This window comes from Salmo salar, chromosome 12 (genome assembly GCF_965601325.2).
Source record: "Salmo salar chromosome 12, fSalSal1, whole genome shotgun sequence".
Classification (NCBI taxonomy): Eukaryota; Metazoa; Chordata; class Actinopteri; order Salmoniformes; family Salmonidae; genus Salmo; species Salmo salar.
The window spans coordinates 97,086,137-97,114,093 of NC_138302.1; the positions used below are offsets into that span (position 1 = coordinate 97,086,137).

At 42.4% G+C, this 27,957-nt stretch overlaps 1 protein-coding gene across 3 annotated transcripts; it reads right to left on the bottom strand.

Annotated features, from left to right (window-relative positions):
- Nucleotides 1-1,814: 1,814 nt before the first annotated feature.
- LOC106595200 (NLR family CARD domain-containing protein 3) lies at nt 1,815-27,607 on the bottom strand. 3 transcript variants are annotated; one of them, XM_045691942.2, is made up of 12 exons: nt 27,427-27,606; nt 22,994-23,087; nt 22,582-22,698; nt 14,603-14,719; nt 13,323-13,439; nt 12,936-13,020; nt 12,566-12,788; nt 10,169-11,960; nt 9,854-10,027; nt 7,884-8,036; nt 5,951-5,997; nt 1,815-4,365 (listed from the first exon to the last, which is right to left on the bottom strand). In XM_045691942.2, exons 2-12 carry the CDS (start codon nt 23,080-23,082, stop codon nt 3,866-3,868), a joined length of 3,414 nt encoding a protein of 1,137 aa, XP_045547898.1. In that variant the 5' UTR covers nt 23,083-23,087; nt 27,427-27,606; the 3' UTR covers nt 1,815-3,865. The 3 variants fall into 3 exon arrangements, 2 of the variants coding, with proteins under 2 accessions (XP_045547898.1, XP_082815624.1); XR_014379810.1 differs by having other exon boundaries at nt 4,086-5,240; nt 5,280-5,997; nt 27,427-27,607; XM_082959498.1 differs by lacking the exon at nt 14,603-14,719.
- Between the last annotated feature and the right edge of the window lie 350 nt (nt 27,608-27,957).

A 27,957-nucleotide genomic window follows, 5' to 3' on the forward strand; every position in this document is an offset into this window, starting at 1 on the left:
GTCTCGTTAAAACCTTTCAGCTTCTACAAGTGATCCAGACTACCTCATAAAGCAGCCAAAGTGCATCTTAGATACTTTTTTTTGCCCTTCCACGTCACTTTTTTTCACAGAAGATCTCCGCTAAACATAGAATCAAGATGTTTATGGCTGGCCTGTTCTGTCTGACTGTGACAACCTATAACTTCAGAATTAAGTTGACTACACATACAAAGTTGATAAAACATTTGCAATTGTTACAAACAAGCAGTGGCGATTTTAGCATGTAAATCCAGTGTTGGAAAAAGTACTCGATTGTCATACTTGAATAAAAGTAAAGATACCTTAAGAGAAAATGACTCAAGTAAAAGTGAAGGTCACCCAGTAAAATACTACTTGAGTAAAAGTCTGAAAGTATTTGGTTTTTAATATACTGAAGTATCAAAAGTCAATGGAATTCCTAAAATGTACTTAAGTATCAAAACTAAAAGTAAAAAGTATAAACCATTTCAAATTCCTTATATTAAGCAAACCAGACGGCCCAATTCTCTTTTTTTTATTTTTATTGACGGACAGCCAGGGGCACACTCCAACACTCAGACATAATTTACAAATGAAGCATTTGTGTTTAGTGAGTCCGCCAGATCAGAGGCAGTAGGGATGACCAGGGGTGTTCTCTTGATAAGTGTGTAAATTTGACAATTTTCCTGTCAAAATGTAACGAGTCCTTATGGGTGTCAGGGAAAATGTATGGAGTAAAAAGTACCTTATTTTCTTTAGGAATGTAGTGAAGTAAAAGTAAAAGTTAGCAAAAATATAAATAGTAAAGCAAAGTACAGATACCCAAAAAACTACTTAAGTAGTACGTTAAAGTCTTTTTGCTTAAGGACTTTATACCACTGTGTAAATCGTGGTGGGGCAACTGGGAACTTGGACAAAAAAAACAAGGTTGAATCATGATGTCAGTGATTTTCAGGTCCGAGCTGTAGAAAGAGGCCAGAGTTCCTGACTTGGAATTCCGAGTTGGATGACCGTTCAAAACGTATTTTCCCAGTCTTTTTTTTTTCCAGAGTTCCCAGTTGTCTTGAACTCACTGAAGTCTGAGATTTCCCAATTCCGAGTTTCCAGACATTCCAGAAGTCATGCTGGATTGACAGTATGGCAAATGTTGAATGTTTATCCTTTTAAGCTTGGAGACGGTTAAAACCAGACTTGGACCACACACCCACTCCACCGAATAGCAGGCTACTGATTGCTTTGCAAGGCTTGCAGTTAGCCACTGATTCTTTCCAAACCACTCATTGTTGAATAGTCGATTTCCAACTTGTCGTGTAATGTTTATGTCCAATGGCCGATGAGCACCGATACGTTTTATCTATCATTTCTCTTCATAATTTCTCTTCATATGACAAGGCTTGAAAAGGATTTTCCAGTAGATTGTCGACTTGATTCATAATGATGACTGCTAGCTTACTAGCTAAGATTTTGAAAGTATGATGTTGACATGTCCAATCAAAGCTACAGTAGATATAACGTGATTTGACGACGATCTGTTTCCAATGACCTTGAGCCTTCTTGGATGGGCACTTCTAATATAACTCTATGACAGCACCCAGGGGGCTTGAATTTTCGAGCTCTACCCGTAGATTTTGCAGTGACGTAGTGTCCCCATGAGTGACAGAACACTGAGCCAATCACGGCGCAACTAGAGAACAATACCAATCCCTACACTCCGTATTTTCCGCTGTCTGCCCCACCACCACAGAAAGCACTGAACTAGGCTGAAACACCTGCCTGCTCCGAGCTGCCTTACTCAAGAAAACAAAAAAGAGACCATGTTTGTATGGAGGCTTTATTAACTCAATGTTGTTTTTTTTACATTGCTTGCAAACTGATAATGTGACACGTGTTAATGCCAAAATAACATGCAAAACAGGCAACAACAACAAAACGTTTTTATTTTTTAAGCTAAACAGGTGAATGTCGGGTTGCCACTGCAAACAAGTGAAAGATAACACAATGCTTCAAATGAAAACCGAGATGACTGCATTAAAAGATAAATAGGATAATTGAGCCTTGAAGTCATATCGAGTTATATTTTTCCACTAGTCTGTCATTTTTGCCTCAATATGTTTCATGATGTGTGACATCATGTGCCCAATCTGTGATGTATTAGCTCTATTATTGGGGAAGCATAATAAGCACCTTCAATATTTGCAGCCATAGGTAATATCTCACTAGGAACTTATCTGTGGTCAGTATTGTTGTATAATTGTAATGTTAAGGTAAGATTTTAATGGAGAAAGCTGATCCTTGAACAGCGCTGCTTTTCTTTCGATCCTATCAATATCTACAGTCTAACGCAGCCTGGTCTCATAGACTAGACGTAACACAGGAAATGTAAAAAAAAATATATATACTTTTTACAAATTTGCACCATATCATACATTTTACAAATTCGTAACATATCATACATTCGACAAATTCGTAACATATATGTTTCACAAATTCATAACATATCATTCATTTTACAAATTCATAACATATCATATGACATGGATGATGGAAATCCACAAGTTAGGACTAATACATACCATACAAAACATAACATATAATTTTGGGCTCCCGAGTGGCGCAGCAGTCTAAGGCACTGCATCTCAGTGCTAGAGGTGTCACTACAAACCCTGGTTTGATTGCAGGCTGTATCATAACAGGCTGTGATTGGGAGTCCCATAGGGCCCAGCGTCGTCCAGGTTAGGGTTTGGCTGGGGTTGGCTATCATTGTAAGTAAGAATTTGCTCTTAACTGACTTGCCTAGTTAAATAAAGGTTAAATAAAAAAAATCCTACTAAATGGAGTGTATTGAATTGATCTACAGAATAATACGAAATACACTGAGACCAGGTTGTCTAACGATACACTTAGTGAAAGCTGGTAGCGTACGATCATCGTATTGCTTTAAATTAGGCTACATCGCAAGTGGGAAACGAGGCCCAGGTAATTCACCAATACCCTGAAATTCCCTGGAGTGAGCAGAGGGTGGCGGTATACCCCTACCCCCGTAAATTGGGTTTCGGGATAGGCATTCAAACTGACTAGTAACATAAGTGTATAGTAATATACCGTAGAAACAGAAACATACATGTTTTTTCGATTAGGGACAGGTTTCCCAAAAGCATCTTAAGGCTAAAACCATATTTACATTACCGAGCGTTTCCCAAAACCGTCTTTATTAACGTTTCACTTGAAAACGCTCGTAATCTAACGCCTGCCTCAGACCACTCGTAGAACAGCTAAATGCGTCGTTAGATCACCGTTTGCCCTCTCGCGTCACTTTACACACAGAAAATCTACGCTAAACACAGAATGAAGATGTTTATCTGTCTCTCTGTGACCACCCAAAACTTCATAGTTGAATATAAGTAGCTTAAAAAGTTTGCAATGTTAAAAACAAGCGAAGCAAAATAACTGAATTATATAATAGCTAGATTATTAGGCTATATATTGACATCACTTTCATGTATGCTCAATCGATAGACCTACCTAGTATTAAGCCATTAGACTCTATCTGAGCTGTTTCAATATTCGTAGGCCTATCTAATAGGCTACTATTATCTAACCTAACCAATAACCTAAAGGTCAATATATTAGGTCTATGGCCATGTCGCTTAACCTTCCTTCTTCATGTTTAATTATTTTTAATTGTATAATATCTGTAGGCCTACTTGAATACATAATATGCTACATAACATTTTCTTCTATTGATGGGAAACTGTATTTTGTACCAAAGCAGAAGAAGAAGAAAGATGGATTTGAATAGCCAGATTTACCTGGAAGGTCCAGTTGCTAAGAAAGTCGATTTTAGAGACCAGGCTTCTAACAATAAGGTCTAGCAGCTCGAGCTAAAAATCACCCGGCACAGGGACACTGTCTCCTCAACCAAAAACCCTGGATAGAGGGGCTCTTTGAATTCAGTGTGGAATGTGTGCAGGTGGGTCAGTGTGTCAGAGGAGATGCTATAGAAGGTAAGAGAACCAGCCTGCCAGTCCAGATACACTCCAACTCTATTGGAGTAAGGGGCCATTATGGTAGTGTGATTACCATTGTGCCAGGCAGTGTAACCATCACTATAGCATCCCAGACCCCAAGATATGTCATTGCTTCCAAGTTGATTGGAATCAAAACAGCTTTTTCTTTTATAGGTCACTGCCAAACGAGTTTTTTCCCCACTCCACTCTACCTCCCAGTAACAACGCCCTTCCAGACCCTCTGTACACAGCACCTGTTGCCGGTCCTTAAATCTCTCCACTGATGTCACTTTTCTGTTGTCCTCAGACAGAATGAGCTGTCTGTCTGCTGTGTTTGGATCCAGTGTGAGTTCACAGGCATCTGATATGGTGAAACCAACAAAACATATTACAAGTTATATTTGTCCAATCTAGTCAACTAATATAATTCACTGGTCTCCAGCTTCATATCACACCATAAACAATATAGGTTATTGTTTATCTATGCATAGTAATTTCATCCCTTCCTACATGTACAAATTACCTCGACTAACCTGTACCCCCCACACACTGACTCGGTACCGGTACTCCCTGTATATAGCCTCGTTATTGTTATGTTATTGTGTTACTTTTTGTATTTATTTTTATTTGGTTGATGTCTAACTGTAGACCAAACTCTGTATTTAACACTTCTTTGTTCTTTGGCTGAAATTGATAATTAAAGAAGGGTCACTTAGAATGCCCAACCTTGAAACTCACCTGGTCTTTTACTATTAAAAAAAAATGTGTGAATGCGCAAGTGCGTGCACACATAGGAGGTACCGTGAAAATAACGTGCCAGGCCAATGGAAATCAGAGGCCCGTCCAACTGATTTGTTCTGGCGCTGGCCCTGAGTCACTAGAGCAGGGATAGGCAACCCTGGTCCCAGAGTGCCATAGGTACCTCATGTTTTGAATTTAACCGACCTGGACCAGGCGGTGTAAGAGGAAGGCCCCAAAAAATTGTCAAAGACTCCAGCCACCCTAGTCATAGACTGTTCTCTCTGCTACCGCACGGCAAGCGGTACCGGAGCGCCAAGTCTAGGTCCAAAAGGCTCCGTAACAGCTTCTACCCCTGTATATAGCCCTGTTACACCCTGTATATAGCCTCCACATTGACTCGGTACCAGTACCCCCTGTATATAGCCCTGTTACACCCTGTATATAGCCCTGTTACACCATGTATATAGCCTCCACATTGACTCGGTACTGTAACACCTTGTATATAGCCTCCACATTGACTCTGTACTGTAACACCCTGTATATAGCCCTGTTATACCCTGTATATAGCCCTGTTACACCCTGTATATAGCCCTGTTACACCCTGTATATAGCCTCCACATTGACAACCACAACTTCTCTTGCTTGGCTAATCATTTGGACCGATGACAAATATGGCCCCGGGGATTCCCCCAAGGGTATAAGTGGACGAGGGTAAGTGGACGAGGGTGTGTCTTTAATGACTTTGAAACGCAGCCTAGGAACAGGGTTACCTAGCCCTGCCCTAGAGTCTAGGAAGAAACGCAGCCTAGGAACAGGGTTACCTAGCCCTGCCCTAGAGTCTAGGAAGAAACGCAGCCTAGGAACAGGGTTACCTAGCCCTGCCCTAGAGTCTAGGAAGAAACGCAGCCTAGGAACAGGGTTACCTAGCCCTGCCCTAGAGTCTAGGAAGAAACGCAGCCTAGGAACAGGGTTACCTAGCCCTGCCCTAGAGTCTAGGAAGAAACGCAGCCTAGGAACAGGGTTACCTAGCCCTGCCCTAGAGTCTAGGAAGAAACGCAGCCTAGGAACAGGGTTACCTAGCCCTGCCCTAGAGTCTAGGAAGAAACACAGGTCACTATATGGAACTTGAATCAGAACTTTGCATCAGAGCCTCCACAGCCCTGTTTCAGCTCAATACATTTTTACCTTAATCATTCATCACTTACATTTTTTAAGCCCTGGTTGTAACCGGCGCGCTTCACCATTGTCCAAACTGTAAAAGAAAATGTAAAAAATAAAAAAGGATTAAAAAAAAGATAATGATTCATATATATCAGACTTACACACATGAAGTGTTGGGATTAGTTACTCGTTACATTTAACAATAGTACAGACAATATTACTGGAAAGTAACACATATTATTAGTTATATTACTTTTGAGTTACTTTTATGAAGAAAAAAATCTCAAAATCTCACTGTTTGTTTGACTGTCGGGAGGAGCAAGGTGAGCCGCGCCCACTCTACCAAAGATGGACTACTTACTAACTCAGGTTTGATCACTAGTTCCTCCTTCCATCTGATAGGCTACTTACTAACTCAGGTTTGATCACTAGTTCCTCCTTCCATCTGATAGGCTACTTACTAACTCAGGTTTGATCACTAGTTCCTCCTTCCATCTGATAGGCTACTTACTAAATCAGGTTTGATAACTAGTGTCTCCTTCCATCTGATAGGCTACTTACTAAATCAGGTTTGATAACTAGTGTCTCCTTCTATCTGATAGGCTACTTAATAACTCAGGTTTGATCACTAGTTCCTCCTTCCATCTGATAGGCTACTTAATAACTCAGGTTTGATCACTAGTTCCTCCTTCCATCTGATAGGCTACTTACTAAATCAGGTTTGATAACTAGTGTCTCCTTCCATCTGATAGGCTACTTACTAACTCAGGTTTGATCACTAGTTCCTCCTTCCATCTGATAGGCTACTTACTAACTCAGGTTTGATAACTAGTGTCTCCTTTGATCTGTGGCACTGCTTTCCTGTGCTAGTCTACAAGTGCTGCGCTATATATGGGCTGCTGAATTAGCCATATATACTGTAAGGCCATCGAACTGCTAAACAGCCATCACTAACATAGAGAGGCTGCTGCCCACATTGAGACCCAATCACTGGACACTTTAATAAATGGATCATCAGTCTCTTTAAACAATGCCACTTGAAATAATGCTACATTAATAATGTTTACATATCTTACATTAGTCATATCATATGTATATACTGTATTTTATACCATCTATTGCACCTTGCCTATGCCGCTCGGCCATCGCCCAACCATATACTTATATGTACATATTCTCACTCACCCCTTTAGATTTGTGTGTATTAGGTAGTTGTGGTGGGAATGTTAGTAAACATGATAGATATTACTGCACTGTAGGAACTAGAAGCACAAGCATTTCGCTACACTCGCATTAACATCTGCTAACCATGTGTATGTGACCAATAACATTAGATTTGATATGCATGCAGACATGCAGGAACACACTCATATGCATGCAGACATGCAGGAACACACTCACATGCATGCAGACATGCAGGAACACACTCACATGCATACAGACACGCAGGAACACACTCACATGCATACAGACACACAGGAACACACTCACATGCATACAGACACACAGGAACTCACTCATATGCATGCAGACACACAGGAACACACTCACATGCATACAGACACACAGGAACACACTCACATGCATACAGACACACAGGAACTCACTCATATGCATGCAGACACACAGGAACACTCACATGCCTGCAGACATGCAGGAACACACTCACCTGCATACAGACACATAGGAACACTCACATGCATGCAGACACGCAGGAACACACTCACATGCATGCAGACACGCAGGAACACACTCACATACATACAGACACACAGGAACACACTCATATGCATACAGACACACAGGAACACACTCATATGCATACAGACACACAGGAACACACTCATATGCATACAGACACACAGGAACACACTCATATGCATACAGACACACAGGAACACTCACATGCATGCAGACACACAGGAACACACTCATATGCATACAGACAATACTGATAGATACAAACACTCCAAATACTTTAGTTTCTCCAGTCCTGCAGGGAACAGCTTCAGTGCTGAGTCTCCTGGGTGATTGTAGCTCAGGTCCAGTTCTCTTAGATGTGAGGGGTTTGACTTCAGAGCTGAGGCCAGAGAAGCACAGCCTTCCTCTGTGACCAGGCAGCCTGACAGCCTGCAGAGAGTTGATCATCATTTCTACACGTAGCATTTCCACATTACACACAAAAATTATTTTATACAGGGACTGCTAAAATCTTGAGTGGGCAGCTATCTTTTTTTTTTTTTCGCCAGATAAACAACTGCAATGAAAAAATGTTTTTTTTTTTACAAAAGAGAATGAGTGGTTTATTGTACATTGATTTGAGTTAATACATCTCTTCCTATAACGACCATGACAAGGAAGCAGAGTGTTTTTTGTGTTTTTTTTTTACCAATATACAGACTGGGAACAGTGAATAGTCAATTCTCATGGCCAAATATATTAGGCTGGTACCTCAAGGGTTCTTTGGGAAATGTGATGGTTCTATGTGAAACCATAATGACTCATAGAACCCTTTGAGACCTTTAATGGTTCTTTGGGAAATGTGATGGTTCTATGTGGAACCATAATGACTCATAGAACCCTTTGAGACCTTTAATAGTTCTTTGTGAAATGTGATGGTTCTATGTGGAACCATAATGACTCATAGAACCCTTTGAGACCTTTAATGGTTCTTTGGGAAATGTGCTGGTTCTATGTGAGACCTTTAATGGTTCTTTGGGAAATGTGCTGGTTCTATGTGAGACCTTTAATGGTTCTTTGGGAAATGTGATGGTTCTATGTGAGACCTTTAATGGTTCTTTGGGAAATGTGCTGGTTCTATGTGAGACCTTTAATGGTTCTTTGGGAAATGTGATGGTTCTATGTGGAACCATAATGACTCATAGAACCCTTTGAGACCTTTAATGGTTCTTTGGGAAATGTGCTGGTTCTATGTGAGACCTTTAATGGTTCTTTGGGAAATGTGCTGGTTCTATGTGAGACCTTTAATGGTTCTTTGGGAAATGTGATGGTTCTATGTGAGACCTTTAATGGTTCTTTGGGAAATGTGCTGGTTCTATGTGAGACCTTTAATGGTTCTTTGGGAAATGTGATGGTTCTATGTGAGACCTTTAATGGTTCTTTGGGAAATGTGATGGTTCTATGTGAGACCTTTAATGGTTCTTTGGGAAATGTGATGGTTCTATGTGAGACCTTTAATGTTTCTTTGCGGTTCACAAAAGGGTCCTTTCCTCTTTGAGTGATAATTCAAATGTAGGGGTGGTGGCGCATTCTAATATTTTGGGGCGTGGTTTGCAAACACAGCTCTTTTTGTGCAACCGTGAGTTAGAGTGTTTACCAGTATATCTAACATGTTGTGTTAGGCCATCACGTGACTATGGCCTGTGACGGTGTCTTGGGATGGCGTCATACACTGTATGTCCTTCTGTCAGTTGAGAACGGTTGAGTAACTCAGTGGTTCATAATGATCTCCTCAGGGACTCCCTGCTGTTACAGAACTAACAAACCTGATTCAACTTTTATATATATATATATATATATATATATATATATATATATATATATATATATATATATATATATATATAGTTGAATCAGGTATGTTAAAATATGGATAGCCAGAAAAAAAAAATATGTATTGTTCTTCAATAGGATCTATCTCTATAGAACCATTCTCCATAAACGTTTGATAAAGAACCATAGAAAGGGGAACTCTTTTTTGGGTGATTAGGAAAGGGTTCCTTATAGCACCATATAGGTTCCATTTAGAACCTTATTAGCATGGTTCTTTATAGAACATTCATAAAAGATTCTATAAAGAACCAAAAAGGGATCCACTATGGCAACAAGCCAAAGAACCTTTTTCTTTGGCACAGAAGCGTTTGTGTTTAGTGTGTATCAGCCTACAGTATATAAACACGTGAAACTATATTAAAGTACATGTCGACCTCAGTATCTCCAGTTGACAGTGTGGACTCTCCAGTCCAGCAGAGAGCAGCTTCACTCCTGAATCCTGCAAGTCATTGTTACTCAGGTCCAGCTCTCTCAGTTGGGAGGAGTTTGAACTGAGAGTCGAGGCCAGAGAAGCACAGCAGCTCTCTGTGAGGTTACATCCATTCAGCCTAAATGGAAAGTAGAAATAGGAAATGTTCACAATTGTATGTGTGCCATGTTATTTGAATAAAAACAGTCATTATGTTTTATTGTGGTGTAAATAAAAATATTATTTCAGATGTTTACGTTTTTAATACCCATGTACTTACAGAGCTGTTCTGGAGGCTTTGACCACTGGCAGCAGCTTAACAAGACCTTCCTCTGATCTGGAGTATTTCTTCAGGTCAAACACTTCCAGCTTCTCTTCTGAAGTCAGCAACACAAAGACCAGAGCTGACCAATGAGCAGATGAGAGGCTGGCTTCTGAGAGACTTCCTGATCTCAGGTAGCTTTGGATCTCCTCCACTAGAGAATGGTCATTCAACTCATTCAGACAGTGGAACAGATTGATGCATTTCTCTGAGGTGGGCTTGTCCCTGATCTTTGCCTTGATGTACTTGACAATCATTTCATTGGTCTGTGAGTTGCTACTTGTCTGTGTCAGTAGGCCTCGTAGGAGAGTCTGATTGGACTTCAGTGAGAGGCCCAGAAGGAAGCGGAGGAACAGGTCCAGGTGTCCACTCTCACTTTCTAAAGCCTTATCCACTGCACTCCTTGCCAGGTCGATTAGACGGTTGTCAATAGACAGTGTCCGCGGCATGGCAGAAGTTGATTGCGGTTTGGCCATTAGATTCACATTGTTGTTGATGACTGAGAGGAACACATACACAGCAGCCATGAACTCCTGGATGCTCAGATGAACAAAGCAGTACACCTTCTCCTGGTACAGCCCACATTCCTCTCTGAAGATCTGTGTGCACAGTCCTGAGTACACTGATGCCTTTCTGACATCAATACCACATTCCTTCAGGTCTTCCTCATAGAAAATCAGATTGCCTATCTCCAACTGTTGGAAAGCCAGTTTCCCCAGTGACATAATGATCTCTTTATCCCAGTGTTGATCGATCTGCTCTTTCCCTTCAAACTTCACCATTGTCTGTTTGGACTGAAATATGAGGAAGTACATGTACATCTCAGTCAGAGTCTTGGGCATCACTCTTTTTTCTGTCTTCATTATGTCCTCAAAAACTGTAGCAGAAATCAAACAGAAGACGGGTATGTGGCACATAATGTGGATGCTCCTTGATATCTTGATATGTGAGATGATTCTGCTGACCAAATTCTCATCACTGATTCTCTTCCTGAAGTACTCCTCCTTCTGTGGATCATTGAACCCTCGTACCTCTGTCACCTTGTCAACACACCCCGGAGGGATCTGATTGGCTGCTGCAGGTCGGGAGGTTATCCAGAGGAAAGCAGAGGGAAACAGATTCCCCTTGATGAGATTTGTCAGCAGCACGTCCACTGAGGTGGACTCTGTGACATCAAAACACATCTTGTTGTTCTTGAAGTCTAGAGGAAGTCGACACTCATCCAGACCATCAAGGACAAAGAGAACGTTGTACTTGTCATAGTTAGAGATTCGTGATTCTTTGGTTTCCATAACAAAGTGATGAAGAAGTTCCATCAAGCTGTGGTTTCTCTCCTTCATCAAATTCATCTCCCGAAAAGAAAGTGGAAATATGAATTGAAGCTCTTGGTTTGCTTTCCCTTCAGCCCAGTCCAGAATGAACTTCTGCACAGAGACTGTTTTTCCAATGCCAGCGACTCCCGTTGTCAGCACAGTTCTGATAGATTTCTCTTGTCCAGGTAAGGGCTGAAAGATGTCATTGCATTTTATTGGTGTCTCATGTGTTGCTGGTCTCCTGGATGCTGCCTCAATCTGTGTCATCTCATTTTCATTATTGACTCCTCCACTTCTACCCTCTGTGATATAGAGCTCTGTATAGATCTTACTGAGAAGTCTGAAGTTTCCTTGTTTAGCTATTCCCTCCAATACACATTCAAACTTATTTTTCAGATGAGATTTTAGCTTACGTTGGCTCTTCATGGCAGGTGTATCTAAAAAAACAACAATGCAGAGGAATGATGATCAGAGGCTGATCGCTCCTGGTAATCCTTTTAACATTCATTCATATTTAGTTGATTTATTTATTTTTATTTTTGTACTGCCCTTTTGTATCAGCTTTTTGTTCTTCGACTGCTTATTGAGAATTATTCATGAATTGGTCATCTTGAATAAAGCTAGCTTGGGGACGGTTTGGATTTTAAATGATTAGAATACCTCAGCACTGGCTCCAGTGGTAGCTTGGTAAACTATATTCTCAGAGTAGCTTCACCAACATTGACAATTCATTGATTTGTTATTGTTGTTTGTCTGTTTGTACATGTACGCAAAATAAAGCTAAACTTAACTAAAACATACGTGTTACTAGAGTTTTGATTTACTGTATCCAGGATCTCAAGATGAAAGTCTGCACACAATATTTGCACATTGTTTGGCACATGTATTATATATTTAGCATAAGACTTAGATATAATTGACAGGTAATTGTACAATCTGACTATAAGCACCTAACCTAAACAAATGGGATTTTTAAACCAACACACTTTGTTTGGCTCACGTATAATAAATTGAGCCTTAAACTACATTTTGAGATATTTACTTTTCTCCAGTTTGTCAGCGAGGTCCTTCTGGTTAATGTTCCTCAGGATGTACAGTGTGATGTCCAGAGCACCCTCTCGGGCAATCCTCTCCGGTTTATCCACATCTTTATCCTCTGTCTGACTCCCGAAGAATACTGGGTGATCTGAACCTTCACAACTTAGAATCCTGTTGATATTCTTCAACTCATTCTTCACAAATGTGATGTAATTTTCTTCAAGTGACTGAACACAAAAATACATAAATTCAGATCATAAGAATACCAATGTAATTTCAGCATATTGTAAAACTACACTTTTATATCAATCATTTAATTTTTACTTTTCACGTTTCTTTACTGAGGTAACCGAGACCAATGTAAAACATCTCACTTTTAGTATAGCGGGCAGGTCTGGTTGATGACTCTGGGCAGACTGACCACTAGGAATCTCTGACTTTGGTTTGTTCTGTTGGTGACTGTGGACAAAACACAAGATTATACACCTTACCCTACATACAGTAACACACACACACACACACACACACACACACACACACACACACACACACACACACACACACACACACACACACACACACACACACACACACACACACACACACACACACACACACACACACACACACACACACACACACACACACGTAGGCTACAGTGTACAAAAACACACACACGTAGGCTACAGTGTACAAAAACACACACACACACACACACAAACTGTCATGGATGATCTACCTGTGTAATACATTTGTCATACCTTTGTTTAGTAGAACCATCTCTCTTTCTGAAAACCTCTGGATGTCCCATAGATTGGTCACTCTTCATGGACACACAGCTAGTTACAGGTGAGACTGGTCTCTTCTGCTGGATTGGGCTTCAACACAACAGAGACAGACATTCAGCCTTTAATCTGTTCTGTGTAATGATGATGACTACAAAAACAATGTACGGTACCAGTCAAAAGTTTGGACACACCTCCTCATTCAAGGGTTTTTATTTATTTATACTATTTTCTACATTGTAGAATAATAGTGAAGACATCAAAACTATGAAATAACACATATGGAATCATGTAGCAACCAAAAAAGAGTTACACCTACAGCACCCGATGTCACAGGAAGGCCAAAAAGATAATCAAAGACAACAACCACCCGAGCCAATGCCTGTTCACCCCACTATCATCCAGAAGGTGAGGTCAGTACAGGTGCATCAAAGCTGGGACAGAGAGAGTGAAAAACAGCTTCCATCTCAAGGCCATCAGGACTGTTAAACAGCCATCACTAACATAGAGAGGCTGCTGCCTACATACAGACTCAAATCATTGGCCACTTTAATAAATGGATCACTAGTCACTTTAAATAATGCCACTTTAATAATGTTTACATATCTTACATTACTCATCTCATATGTATATACTGTATCTTAATAAACCATCTATTGTATCTTGCCTCTGCCACTCTGTCATTGCTCATCCATATATTTATATGTACATATTCTTATTCCATCCCTTTAGATTTGTGTGTATTAGGTATTTGTTGTGGAATTGTTAGATTACTTGTTAGATATTACTGCACTGTCGGAACTAGAAGCACAAGCATTTCGCTACACTCACATTAACATCAGCTAACCATGTGTATGTGACCAATAACATTTGATTTCAATAATCTAAAATCAAAAATATATTTTGATTTGTTTAACACTTTTTTGGTTACTACATGATTCCATATGTGTTATTTCATAGTTTTGATGTCTTCACTATTATTCTACAATGTAGAAAATAGTAAAAATAAATAAAAACCCTTGAATGAGGAGGTGCATCCAAACTGTTGACCTGTACTGCGTCTGTAGGCTACACTGTACACACACACACACGCACGTGCGCAAACACACACACACACACACACACACACACACACACACACACACACACACACACACACACACACACACACACACACACACAGGCTACAGTGTACAAAAACACACACACACACAAACTCTCATGGATGATCTACCTGTGTAATATATTTGTCATACCTTTGTTTAGTAGAACCATCTCTCTTTCTGAAAACCTCTGGATGTCCCATAGATTGGTCACTCTTCATGGACACACAGCTAGTTGTAGGTGAGACTGGTCTCTTCTGCTGGATTGGGCTTCAACACAACAGAGACAGACATTCAGCCTTTAATCTGTTCTGTGTAATGATGATGACTACAAAAACAATGTACGGTACCAGTCAAAAGTTTGGACACACCTACATTTTACATTTACATTTTAGTCATTTAGCAGACGCTCTTATCCAGAGCGACTTACAGTAGTGAATGCATACATTTCATTTCATGCATTTAAAAAAAAAAAAATTGTACCCCCGTTGGAATCGAACCCACAACCCTGGCGTTGCACACACCATGCTGACATTGCAAACACAATGCTCTACCAACTGAGCCACAAGGAAAAGCCACTGAGCCACAGGGAAGACACGTACTCATTCAAGGGTTTTTATTTATTTTTACTATTTTCTACATTGTACAATAATAGTGAAGACATCAAAACTATGAAATAACACATATGGAATCATGTAGCAACCAAAAACGAGTTAAACAAATCAAAATATATTTTATATTTGAGATTCTTCAAAGTAGCCACCCTTTGCCTTGATGACAGCTTTGCACACTCTTGGCATTCTCTCAACCAGCATCAACTGGAATGCTTTTCCAACAGTCTTGAAGGAGTTCCCACATATGCTGAGCACTTGTTGGTTGCTTTTACTTCACTCTGCGGTCCAACTCATCCCAAACCATCTCAATTGGGTTGAGGTCAGGTGATTGTGGAGGCCAGGTCATCTGATGCAGCACTCCATCACTCTCCTTCTTGGTCAAATAACCCTTACACAGCCTGGAGGTGTGTTGGGTCATTGTCCTGTTGAAAAACAAATGATAGTTCCTCTAAGCGCAAACCAGATGGGATGGCGTATCGCTGCAGAATGCTGTGGTAGCCATGCTGGTTAAGTGTGCCTTGAATTCTAAATAAATCACTGACAGTGTCACCAGCAAAGCACCCCCACACCATCACACCTCCTCCTCCATGCTTCACAGTGGGAACCACACATGCGGAGATCATCCGTTCACCTAGTCTGCATCTCACAAAGACACGGCAGTTGGAACCATAAATCTCAAATTTGGACTCATCAGACCAAAGGACATATTTTCACCGGTCTAATGTCCATTGCGCGTGTTTCTTGGCCCATGAAAGTCTCTTCTTCTTATTGGTGTTGTCGTGTCTTTGGCATCACTAAAACGGAAGACATGTTTATCAAATAACTCTCTGTAATTATTATTATGCGATTAAACTGATCAATCGTGTAACTGTAATTAACTAGGAGGTCAGGGCACCAAGGAAATTATTCAGATTACAAAGTTATAATTTTCCTAATATAACTTTCAGATGTTATAATATCTGATCTCTGAGTCCTCTGATTAATGATGTGTTATTTACCTCGTCAATCTCATTCCGATCGTCGTAAATTGTTGGTTATCTGCACGAACCATACATCCATACATCAATTGTCTTAAAATCATTTATTTGCTAACTAAATAATTCACAGAAATGCATAACAAACAGATATGGTTACAAGGAAATGATAGGAGAATGTGCCCTAGTGGGCTACACCGGCATGGCGGCTTGTTACACAAAGAAAGGGGGTTGGGCTTGAATGAAAGAGCGGGAAGACTGAGGAACGAAGAAAGCAGCTATGCCATCGTAAATACAGTATCGTATGCATTCTAAATTACCGCCCATTTGGAAAAGGAAAATGCAATAAATATTTACTCTGAGCTGCGCTTCGGTAGGTTGGTCGTAGATGCTGGCCGTGTTGGCCAACAGAGATCTTCCTGTCCTCGGAAGAATGTCACTGGTGGTAAAATGGATACGTTGTAGTATCTTGGTTGTGTGTTAGACTGGATACGTCGTCCGTCCTTTCCTAGCCCACGTCTACAGCGGCCGCTGCTAACTCAACGGCTAGTAAGTATCACTTCTGTAGTGAATAAGAGTTCAAAGTTCATACCATTCGCAACCAAAGCTCACGCTGAGGTTGGCTTAGTTCTATACTTGACATGTGAGTCCTTTTAACACAGAGGCTGCAGACCTCACGTACCCGGAACAAACTGGTTACATTTTGTCACTGACTTATATTGTCACAGTATTCACAGAAGGTGGCGCCCCTCCTCGGTCGGGCGGCGCTCGGCGGTCGTCGTCGCCGGCCTACTAGCTGCCACCGATCTATGTTTCTGTGTTGTTTGGTTTTGTTTGTCTAGGTCTGCACCTGTTCCTTGTTTGTAATTAGTGTGGGGTTATTTAGTTTGTCCTTTTTGTTCAGGTATTCGTGCGGGATTGTTTTGTGTCTGTTGAAAGGGTTTTCGTATTTCACGCTGCCCGTTTTTGTGGAGCTGTTTGTTTATTGTTGCCGGGTTGCGCTTTATTGTTTTGGAGCTGTGCTCCTGTCGGGTGTGTAGGCGCACTCAGCTTACGTCTGCATCTTTTCCCCTGAAGTTGTTAATAAACCTCTTTGTTTTTGGGACCTCCGTCTCCTGCCTTTGACTCTGACCCTTTCCGCTACCTGATAGTCGTGACATATATAGTGGCAAGGGGAGAAGGGTGTGTTTCATCGTTTATAACCCTTGTCTCTTCACAGGGGCGGGCCACTGATTGGTCAGGGCTCTTTCCTTATGAAAACCCAATTCTCTCATTTGGAAGCTAAAATTACATTTAATCTCCTAACAAACAGTTTCAATATCAAACATTTAAATTGCACAACAATTCCATGTGAATCTGATAACTAGAATGTGTAGACTTTCCCAGGTACAGTTTATGTCGTCCTGTCATCAGTCATAATGTCTCAGATGACAACTGAACTGACATCCATACTTATTAAGTACCTGGTATATTTCCAACTGGTTCTATTACCGAAATATGGTTCCTTTCCCTCCACTTGTTTGATGTTCCAAGACTCTCTATATTTAACTTCTATGGGCTATGTGGGACTCTAGCGTCCCACCTGCGGGACACAGCCAGTGAAATATCAGGGCGGCAAATTCAAAAACAACAAAATGTCATAATTCAACTTTCTCAAACATACAGCTATTTTACACCATTTTAAATATACACTTCTCCTTGATGTAACCACATTGTCCGATTTCAAAAAGGCTTTACAGCGAAAGCAAAACATTAGATTATGTTAGGAGAGTACATAGACAAAAATAATCACACAGCCATTTTCCAAGCAAGGACATGAGTCAATAAAACCCAAAACACAGCTAAATGAAGCACTAACCTTTGACGATCTTAATCAGATGACACTCCAAGGACATTATGTTACACAATACATGTATGTTTTGTTCGATAAAGTTCATATTTATATCCAAAAACAGCATTTTATATTGGCGTGTGATGTTCAGAAAATGTATTCCCACCAAAACGTCCGGTGAATGTGCACATCAATTTACAAAAATACTCATCATAAACGTTGACAAAATATATAACAATTATTTAAAGAATTATAGATAGACTACCCCTGGATGCAACCGCTGTGTCAGATTTTAAAATAGCTTTATGGAGAAAGCACATTTTTCAATATTCTGAGTACATAGCTCAGCCATCACGATGAGCTATTCAGACACCCGCCAAGTTCGGGGCAACCTAAACTCAGAATTAGTATTAGAAATGTTCTCTTACCTTTGCTGATCTTCCTCAGAATGCACTCCCAGGACTGCTACTTCCACAAGAAATTGTAACGCCCTGGCCATAGAGAGGGGTTTTTTGTTCTTTATTTTGGTTAGGCCAGGGTGTTACATTGGGTGGGCGTTCCATGTTCCTTTTTCTATGTTTTTGTATTTCTTTGTTTTGGGCCGTGTGTGGCTCCCAATCAGGCACAGCTGAAGCTCGTTGTTGCTGATTGGGAGTCACACATAAGGAGCATGTTTTTCCTTTGGGTTTTGTGGGTAATTGTTTCTGTTAGTGTTTGCACCTGACAGGACTGTTGGCTGTCGGTTTTCTCTTTTCTTGTTTTTGTATAGTGTTCACGTTGTTCAATTAAATATTAAATGATGAACACTAACTCCGTTGCGTTTTGGTCCACTCTCTCTTCAGACAGCCCTTACAGAATTACCAACCATACCAGGACCAAGCAGCGGAGGATATCTGGCGAGGACCGGGGAACACGGCTGGTAAGGGAACCCGAGAGGCAGCCCCAAGTATTTTTTTTTGGGGGGGGCACAAGGGCAGTTTGGCGGGGCGAGGATGGAGCCCCAGGCCAGCTCCCTGCACTAGCCCTGAGGTGTGTCAGCCCAGTCTGACTCGGCCTGTTCCCGCTCCCCGCACTAGCCCTAAGGTGCGTGTGCCCAGACTGGCACATCCTGTACCAGCCCCACGCATCAGGCATCTAGTGCGTCAGCCCAGCCTCACCAGTCTGGTGCCGCCAGAGCCGCCCGCCAGTCAGGAGTCGCCAGAGCCGCCCGCCAGTCAGGAGACGCCAGAGCCGCCCGCCAGTCAGGAGCTGCCAGAGTGGCCCGTCTGCCCGGAGCTGCCAGAGTGGCCCGTCTGCCCAGAGCTGCCAGAGTGGCCCGTCTGCCCGGAGCTGCCAGAGTGGCCCGTCTGCCCGGATCAGCCAGAGTGGCCCGTCTGCCCGGATCAGCCAGAGTGGCCCGTCTGCCCGGATCAGCCAGAGTGGCCCGTCTGCCCGGATCAGCCAGAGTGGCCCGTCTGCCCGGATCAGCCAGAGTGGCCCGCCTGCCCGGATCAGCCAGAGTGGCCCGCCTGCCCGGATCAGCCAGAGTGGCCCGCCTGCCCGGATCAGCCAGAGTGGCCCGCCTGCCCGGATCTGCCATCGCCGCCCGCCAGCCGGGCGCAGCCATCGCCGTCCGCCAGCCGGGCGCAACAAGGGTCGCCCGCCAGCCGGGCAGTGTCAGGGTCGCCCACCAGACCTTCGGCGCGGCCAGGTGCGCCGCCGAAGAGGGCGACGCCAAGGGTGGGACAGAGGCCACGTCCCGCACCTGAGCCGCCACCGTAAGAAGGCCCACCCAGACCCTCCCCTTCAGTGTCAGGTTTTGCGGCCGGAGTCCGCACCTTGGGAGGGGGGGGGTGGGGTACTGTAACGCCCTGGCCATAGAGAGGAGTTTTTTGTTCTTTATTTTGGTTTGGCCAGGGTGTTACATTGGGTGGGCGTTCTATGTTCCTTTTTCTATGTTTTTGTATTTCTTTGTTTTGGGCCGTGTGTGGCTCCCAATCAGGCACAGCTGAAGCTTGTTGTTGCGATTGGGAGTCACACATATGGAGCATGTTTTTCCTTTGGGTTTTGTGGGTAATTGTTTCTGTTAGTGTTTGCACCTGACAGGACTGTTGGCTGTCGGTTTTCTCTTTTCTTTTTTTTGTATAGTGTTCACGTTGTTCAATTAAATATTAAATGATGAACACTAACTCCGCTGCGTTTTGGTCCACTCTGTCTTCAGACAGCCCTTACAGAAATGTTGTTTTTGTTCGAAATAATCCATATTTATGTACAATACCTCCGTTTTGGTCGTGCGTACAGATCACTTATCCAAAGGCATAACGCGCGAGCGTGGAACGAGAGACGAAAAGTCAAAATGTTCCATTACCGTACTTAGAAGCATGTCAAACGCTGTTTAAAATCAATCTTTATGGTATTATTAACGTAAAATTGCGATAATATTCCAACCGGACAATAGCATATTCATTCAAGAAGAAAAAGAAGGAACGGCGTGCTCGTGTGACCGCGCATATCCAATCCCTTTGTTGCCAGGCAGACCACTCAGTAACTGAGCTCCTATTATCTGCCCAGTGACAGGAAAATGCTCAAACCACTTTCTGAAGGCTTTAGACAGCCAATGGAAGCCTTAGGAAGTGCAACGTCACCCCACAGACACTGTAGCTTTGATAGAGAATCAAAAGAAGAACTACAATTCTCAGACTTTCCAAATCCTGCTTGGAGTTTTCTCAGGTTTTTACCTGCCATATGAGTTCTGTTATACTCACAGGCACCATTCAAACAGTTTTAGAAACTTCAGAGTGTTTTCTATCCAAATCTACTAATAATATGCATATTCTAGTTTCTGGGCCAGAGTAGTAACCTGTTTAAATTGGGTATGTTTTTCATCCGGCCGTGAAAATACTGCCCCCTAGCCCAGACAGGTTAACAAAGGCTATTCAAAAGTCCTTCAGTAGGGTCAGAGAGAGAGGGGAAGGGAGAAAGGTATTTATGGGGGGTTATAAACCTTACCCACAGGCCAACGTCATGACAGTGTCCTTTAGTAGTGATTTATTTGCAGAAATTCGACCATGAAGGCCTGATTCACACAGTCTCCTCTGAACAGTGGACGTTGAGATGTGTCTGTTACTTGAACTCTGTGAAGCATTTATTTGGGCTGCAATTTCTGAGGATGGTAAGTCTAATGAACTTATCCTCTGCAGCAGAGGTAATTCTGGGTCTTCATGAGAGCCAGTTTCATCATAGCTCTTGGTGGTTTTTACGACTGCACTTGAAGAAACTTTCAAAGTTCTTGACATTTTCCGGATTGGCTGACCTTCATGTCTTGAAGTAATGATGAACTGTTGTTTGTCTTTGCTTTTTTGAGCTGTTCTCGCCATAATATGGACTTGGTCTTTTACCAAATAGGGCTATCTTCTGTATAGCGCCCCTACCTTGTCACAACACAACTAATTGGCTCAAACGAATTAAGAACAAAAGAAATTCCACAAATTAACTTTTAACAAGACACACCTGTTAATTGAAATGCATTCCAGGTGACTACCTCATGAAGCTGGTTGAGAGAATACCAAGAGAGTGCAAAGCTGCCATCAAGGTAAAGGGTGGCTACTTTGGCTTGTCACCTAAAACCCTGACAAACTTTTACAGATGCACAATTGAGAGCATCCTGCCGGGCTGTACCACCACCTGGTACGGCAACTGCATCGCCCTCAACCGCAAGGCTCTCCAGAGGGTGGTGCAGTTTGCACAACGCATCACCGGTGGCAAACTACCTGCCCTCCAGGACACCTACAGCACTCGATGTCACAGGTAGGCCAAAAAGATCATCAAAGACAACAACCACCCGAGCCAATGCCTGTTCACCCCACTATCATCCAGAAGGTGAGGTCAGTACAAATGCATCAAAGCTGGGACTGAGAGAGTGAAAAGCAGCTTCCATCTCAAGGCCATCAGGACTGTTAAACAGCCATCACTAACATAGAGAGGCTGCTGCCTACATACAGACTCAAATCATTGGCCACTTTAATAAATGGATCACTAGTCACTTTAAATAATGCCACTTTAATAATGTTTACATATCTTACATTACTCATCTCATATGTATATACTGTATCTTATACTATTTATTGCACCTTGCCTATGCCGCTCGGCCATCGCTCATCCATAAATGTATATGTACATATTCTTATTCCATCCCTTTAGATTTGTGTGTATAAGGTAGTTGTTGTGGAATTGTTAGATTACTTGTTAGATATTACTGCATAGTCGGAACTAGAAGCACAAGCATTTCGCTACACTCACATTAACATCAGCTAACCATGTGTATGTGACCAATAACATTTGATTTGAATAATCTAAAATCTAAAATATATTTTGATTTGATTAACACTTTTTTGGTTACTACATGATTCCATATGTGCTATTTCATAGTTTTGATGTCTTCGCTATTATTCTACAATGTAGAAAATAGTAAAAATAAATAAAAACCCTTGAATGAGGAGGGGCGTCCAAACTGTTGAGCTGTACTGCGTCTGTAGGCTACACTGTACACACACACACACACACACACACACACACACACACACACACACACACACACACACACACACACACACACACACACACACACACACACACACACACACACACACAGGCTACAGTGTACAAAAACACACACACACACACACACACACAAACTCTCATGGATGATCTACCTGTGTAATATATTTGTCATACCTTTGTTTAGTAGAACCATCTCTCTTTCTGAAAACCTCTGGATGTCCCATAGATTGGTCACTCTTCATGGACACACAGCTAGTTACAGGTGAGACTGGTCTCTTCTGCTGGATTGGGCTTCAACACAACAGAGACAGACATTCAGCCTTTAATCTGTTCTGTGTAATGATGATGACGACACAAACTGTACAAGTTCAGACAGAACATACATGTATGGTATTGTGCAGACAGACAGACAGACAGACAGACAGACAGACAGACAGACAGACAGACAGACAGACAGACAGACAGACAGACAGACAGACAGACAGACAGACAGACAGACAGACAGACAGACAGACAGACAGACACACACACACATACATACATACATACAGACCCTCTCTCTCTCTATCTATCCCTTTCCTCCCACCTTTCAGCTTTTGAGTTGGTGTCATGTTCTTCAGAGAGACTGATCTTAGAGGCAGCGCCCCACTGCTCTCTCTCCTCAGAGAGACTCATTGAACCTAACCAAAGCAGAATGTTACAGTAACGTTAGGCAAAAATACAGACAGTCATGAAACACAACAGTTGAAGCACAGTGAGGCACAATAACATCAGCCATACAATGCTCCTCTGATCCAAGGTCAATGGTAGCCTATTGGTTAGATCGTTGGGCCAGTAACCAAAAGGTTGCTGGATTGAATCCATGAGCTGACAAGGTAAGAAGCTGTCATTCTGCCCCTGAGCAAGGCACTTAACCCACTAGCCACAGTGCTTCTACACCTGCATTGCTTGCTGTTTGGGGTTTTAGGCTGGGTTTCTGTACAGCACTTTGTGACATCAGCTGATGTAAGAAGGGCTATATAAATAAATGTGATTGATTGATTGATATTCCCCGGGCGCCAAACATGTGGATGTCGATTAAGGCAACCACCCGCACCTCTCTGATTCAGAGGAGTTGGGTTAAATGCGGACACATTTCAGTTGAAGGCATTCTGACTAGGTATCCTCCTTTCCCTGATATACAGACTGTTACAAGTGTCTTATCTAAGACACAGTACAACATTTACATTTTTGTCATTTAGCAGAGCAATTTACCAGTTAGTGCATTCATCTTAAGATATCTAGGTGAGACAACTACATAGTAAGTACATTTTTCCTCATTAAAGCAGCTGGGGTCCACCAGGGGTCCTCAACAACGTTCAGCCTTCCTCTGTTACCTTCCACCAGGGGTCCTCAACAACGTTCAGCCTTCCTCTGTTACCTTCCACCAGGGGTCCTCAACAACGTTCAGCCTTCCTCTGTTACCTTCCACCAGGGGTCCTCAACAACATTCAGCCTTCCTCTGTTACCTTCCACCAGGGGTCCTCAACAACATTCAGCCTTCCTCTGTTACCTTCCACCAGGGGTCCTCAACAACGTTCAGCCTTCCTCTGTTACCTTCCACCAGGGGTCCTCAACAACGTTCAGCCTTCCTCTGTTACCTTCCACCAGGGGTCCTCAACAACGTTCAGCCTTCCTCTGTTACCTTCCACCAGGGGTCCTCAACGACATTCAGCCTTCCTCTGTTACCTTCCACCAGGGGTCCTCAACGTTCAGCCTTCCTCTGTTACCTTCCACCAGGGGTCCTCAACGTTCAGCCTTCCTCTGTTACCTTCCACCAGGGGTCCTCAACGTTCAGCCTTCCTCTGTTACCTTCCACCAGGGGTCCTCAACAACATTCAGCCTTCCTCTGTTACCTTCCACCAGGGGTCCTCAACAACGTTCAGCCTTCCTCTGTTACCTTCCACCAGGGGTCCTCAGCGTCTCAGGCCTTCCTGCTGTGCTACCTGTGCCACCAGAGGTCCTCAGCGTTCAGCCGTCCTCTGTTACCTGTCGCAGCCAGGCCGCGACCTCGAGACCACATGCAGCCGGCCGCTGTTACACTTCCGCCAGGATTGTCCGGGTCAGCGGTCAGGCCTTGGCCGGCAGGATAGTCCTTGCCACCAGGGGTCCGCAACACTCAGCGACTTCCTCTGTCGGCCTGGCCGCCAGGGCACACTCGACAACAGTCAGCCAGGTGTCCGCTGTTACCTTCCGACACAGGGGTCCGCGGCATTCGGCCTTCCGCGGTTACCTGGCCACCTGGGGTCCTCAGCAAGCAGTGCGGCCTTCCTCTGGGTTGCCTTCCACCAGGAGGTCCGCAACGGCGTCTCGAGCCTTCGCTCTATTACCTCCCGAGTCGTGCACGGGAGTCTAAGGCAGCTGCATTGCAGTGCAAGACTGTGCCACTACAGAATCTGGGTACCATGAGATTCGGGAGAAAATAGTGACCATCGGGTTCTTGGTCACCACCCTGACCAAGGCCCTTCTCCCCCAATTTTTTTTAACCAGGCAAGTCAGTTAAGAACAATTTCTTATTTACAATGACGGCCTACACTGGCCAAACCCAGACAACGCTGGGCCAATTGTGCACCGCTCTATGGGACTCCCAATCACAGCCAGTTGTGATAAAACCTGGATTTGAACCAGGGTGTCTGTAATGACACCTCTAGCACTGAGATGCAGTGCCTTAGACTGCTGCGCCACTCGAGAGCCTAATTTCTATGTTTGGCCGGGCGGCCAGCTCTAGGAAGAGTTTTGATATTTCCAAAATTCTTCCATTTAAGAATGATGGAGGTCACTGTGTTCTGGGTGACCTTCAATGCGGAATACATTTTTGGTACCCTTCCCCAGATCTATGCCTCGACACAATCCTGTCTCAGATCTCTACGGACAATTCCTTCAACCTCACGGCTTGGTTTTTGTTCTGACATGCACTGTCAACTGTGGGACCTTATATAGACAGATGTGTGCCTTTCCAAATCATGTCCAATCAATTGAATTTACCACAGGTGGACTCCAATCAAGTTGTAGAAACATCTCAAGGATGATCAACGGAAACAGGATGCACCTGAGCTCAATTTCAAGTCTCATAGCAAAGGGTCTGAATACCTATGTAAATAAGTTATTTCTGTTGTTTTTGTTTTACATTTGCAAACATTTCTAAAAACCTGTTTTTGCTTTGTCATTATGGGGTATTGTGTGTAGATTTCTGAGTAATGATTTATTTTTTTAATCAATTTTAGAATAAGGCTGTTACATAACAAAATGTGGAAAAAGTCAAGAGGTCTGAATACTTTCCAAAGGCACTGTGCATAGACATGGAATCACTGGCCACTTTAATAATGGAACATAGGTCTATGTTTTGTATTCTATTCTACTGTATTTTAGTCAATGTCACTCCAACATTGCTCAACCTAATTCCATTCTTTTACTTTTAGATTTGTGTGTATTGTTTTGAATTGTTAGATACTACTGCACTGTTTGGAGCTAGGAACACAAGCATGCTGATACACCCTTACTAACATCTGCTGTGGATATGTGGATATGAACAATAACATTTGATTTAATTGTGTCATATGTATTATTATTCCGTGCTGCCATAAGTGTTATTACTGCATTGGTTGCACAAGTACTTTTGCAGAAGTGGTTTCATTGTTGTATTTGTTAATATAGTATTTTGCATGAACACGCTCCCACAGTGTTTTCCATAGTGGCCTTTATTAAGGTGTTTTATTGAGCTGCCATCTGCGAGGGTCATCTCAAGACAGTTCATGGAGTTTGCTCATGTGCAAAGTAATTTACGACCCTGTGGCACCAGGGCAGACATGATAAATCTTGACCCTTTGTCAATCCAAGTAATTAGTTTATCTCTCTCTCGCTCCAAGAGGTGAATGTTGAAGTGTATGTTTATATTGATGCCGTGTTTATAGACCTTTATAGACATGTTATAAGTGTAATGCCATATGCATTTATTCATGTACATGTACATTGCATAGTTATAACCCTTAACTAATACTGTTTACATGTGTTCATATCTTTGTCTTATAGAACCACAACAATAAGATTCCAAGTTATTCAGATTCACAAAATCATATAAACATCTTCAAATGGAAACAGCTGTCTGTGTGTGTGTGTGTGTGTGTGTGTGTGTGTGTGTGTGTGTGTGTGTGTGTGTGTGTGTGTGTGTGTGTGTGTGTGTGTGTGTGTGTGTGTGTGTGGTGTGTGTGTAACCGGACAGCACTATAGAGGACAGAACCAAACCAATCAGTTAGAAGTATATAGCGGGTGAGGGCATTCACAGCCGACCACTCAGACAGGTGAGGCCATACCAGCCAACCGTTTTTACGTGGTCCTTCTAGATGGATTTAGTGACCAACAGTTTTTTTACATGGTCTGTAATTTCTACGGATTTAGCGACCAATAGTTTTTACAATATGTAACGTTTCATATGGTATGTAATCATTTAATATGTTATGAATTTGATAACCTTACAATATGTTCCGAAATTGCAAACGTACTACATGTTACGACTTCCCTAAACTTACAATATGTTAGGAATTTGCAAAAAGTATAACATTAGCTACGCTAGGTTTTAGGGTTAAGCTTAAGGTTAGGAGTTAGGTTAAAGGGTTAAGGTTAGGAGTTAGGTTAGGGTTAGCTAAAAGGGTTAAGGTTATGGGAAAGGTTCGCTAACATGCCAAGCAGTTGCAATATAGCTAAAAAGTAGATATTTGGCCAAAATGCTAAAGTTGTCCGTGATGAGATTTGAACTCACAATTTACAATGTACAAATAATTGATACACTGCAAATTGACTGCAAGAAGCCCAAACAGATACAGTATTTAGCAAAAACATAATCATTTCAAACCTTGATTACTTTTGGATACGACTACATAGTCTCTCTATTTATGCTTGGGAATACTTCGTAACAGATTTCTTAAATTAAAAAGGATTACACAATACAATCCATATGCTTTCATAATACATTTGGTTCCTTACCTTGTTATGGCTAGAATCACAACTCGAACATCAGGACATCAAGTCCCTGAAATATCTTCATGGTCTGTTCTTGAAGACTGCTTGAGAAAATCTGTTTGTGCACCTCTGAGATAGCATATCGCTCTTTCACCCTCTGGGTTGGGCAGCCAGCTGACCTTTGGATACCATAATACAACCAGCAATACATTTTATCAGCCAGGGAATGTTCTGGGTGTATAATTGTTTGTTTACATTTATGGTTAAGAATAACCTTTGAAACATCAACCCAACTGTAAAATGTCCACACTGACTTTTCCTTGGGATAGTATTGTAGCGAATTCCAGGGGCAGCTCCGACTGGAATCAAACCCAGGTCCAGTCACTGTCAAACCATTACGCCAACATATCATTAACCTCTCGATAAGGTCGCTATGGTGTTGGATTAAGGTCACTATGGTGTTGGATTAAGGTCGCTGTGGTGTTGGATTAAGGTCGCTACACTACCAACATCCTTTGGGAGAGCGTGCCCCCGTGCTTCTCTATACCAAGTCCC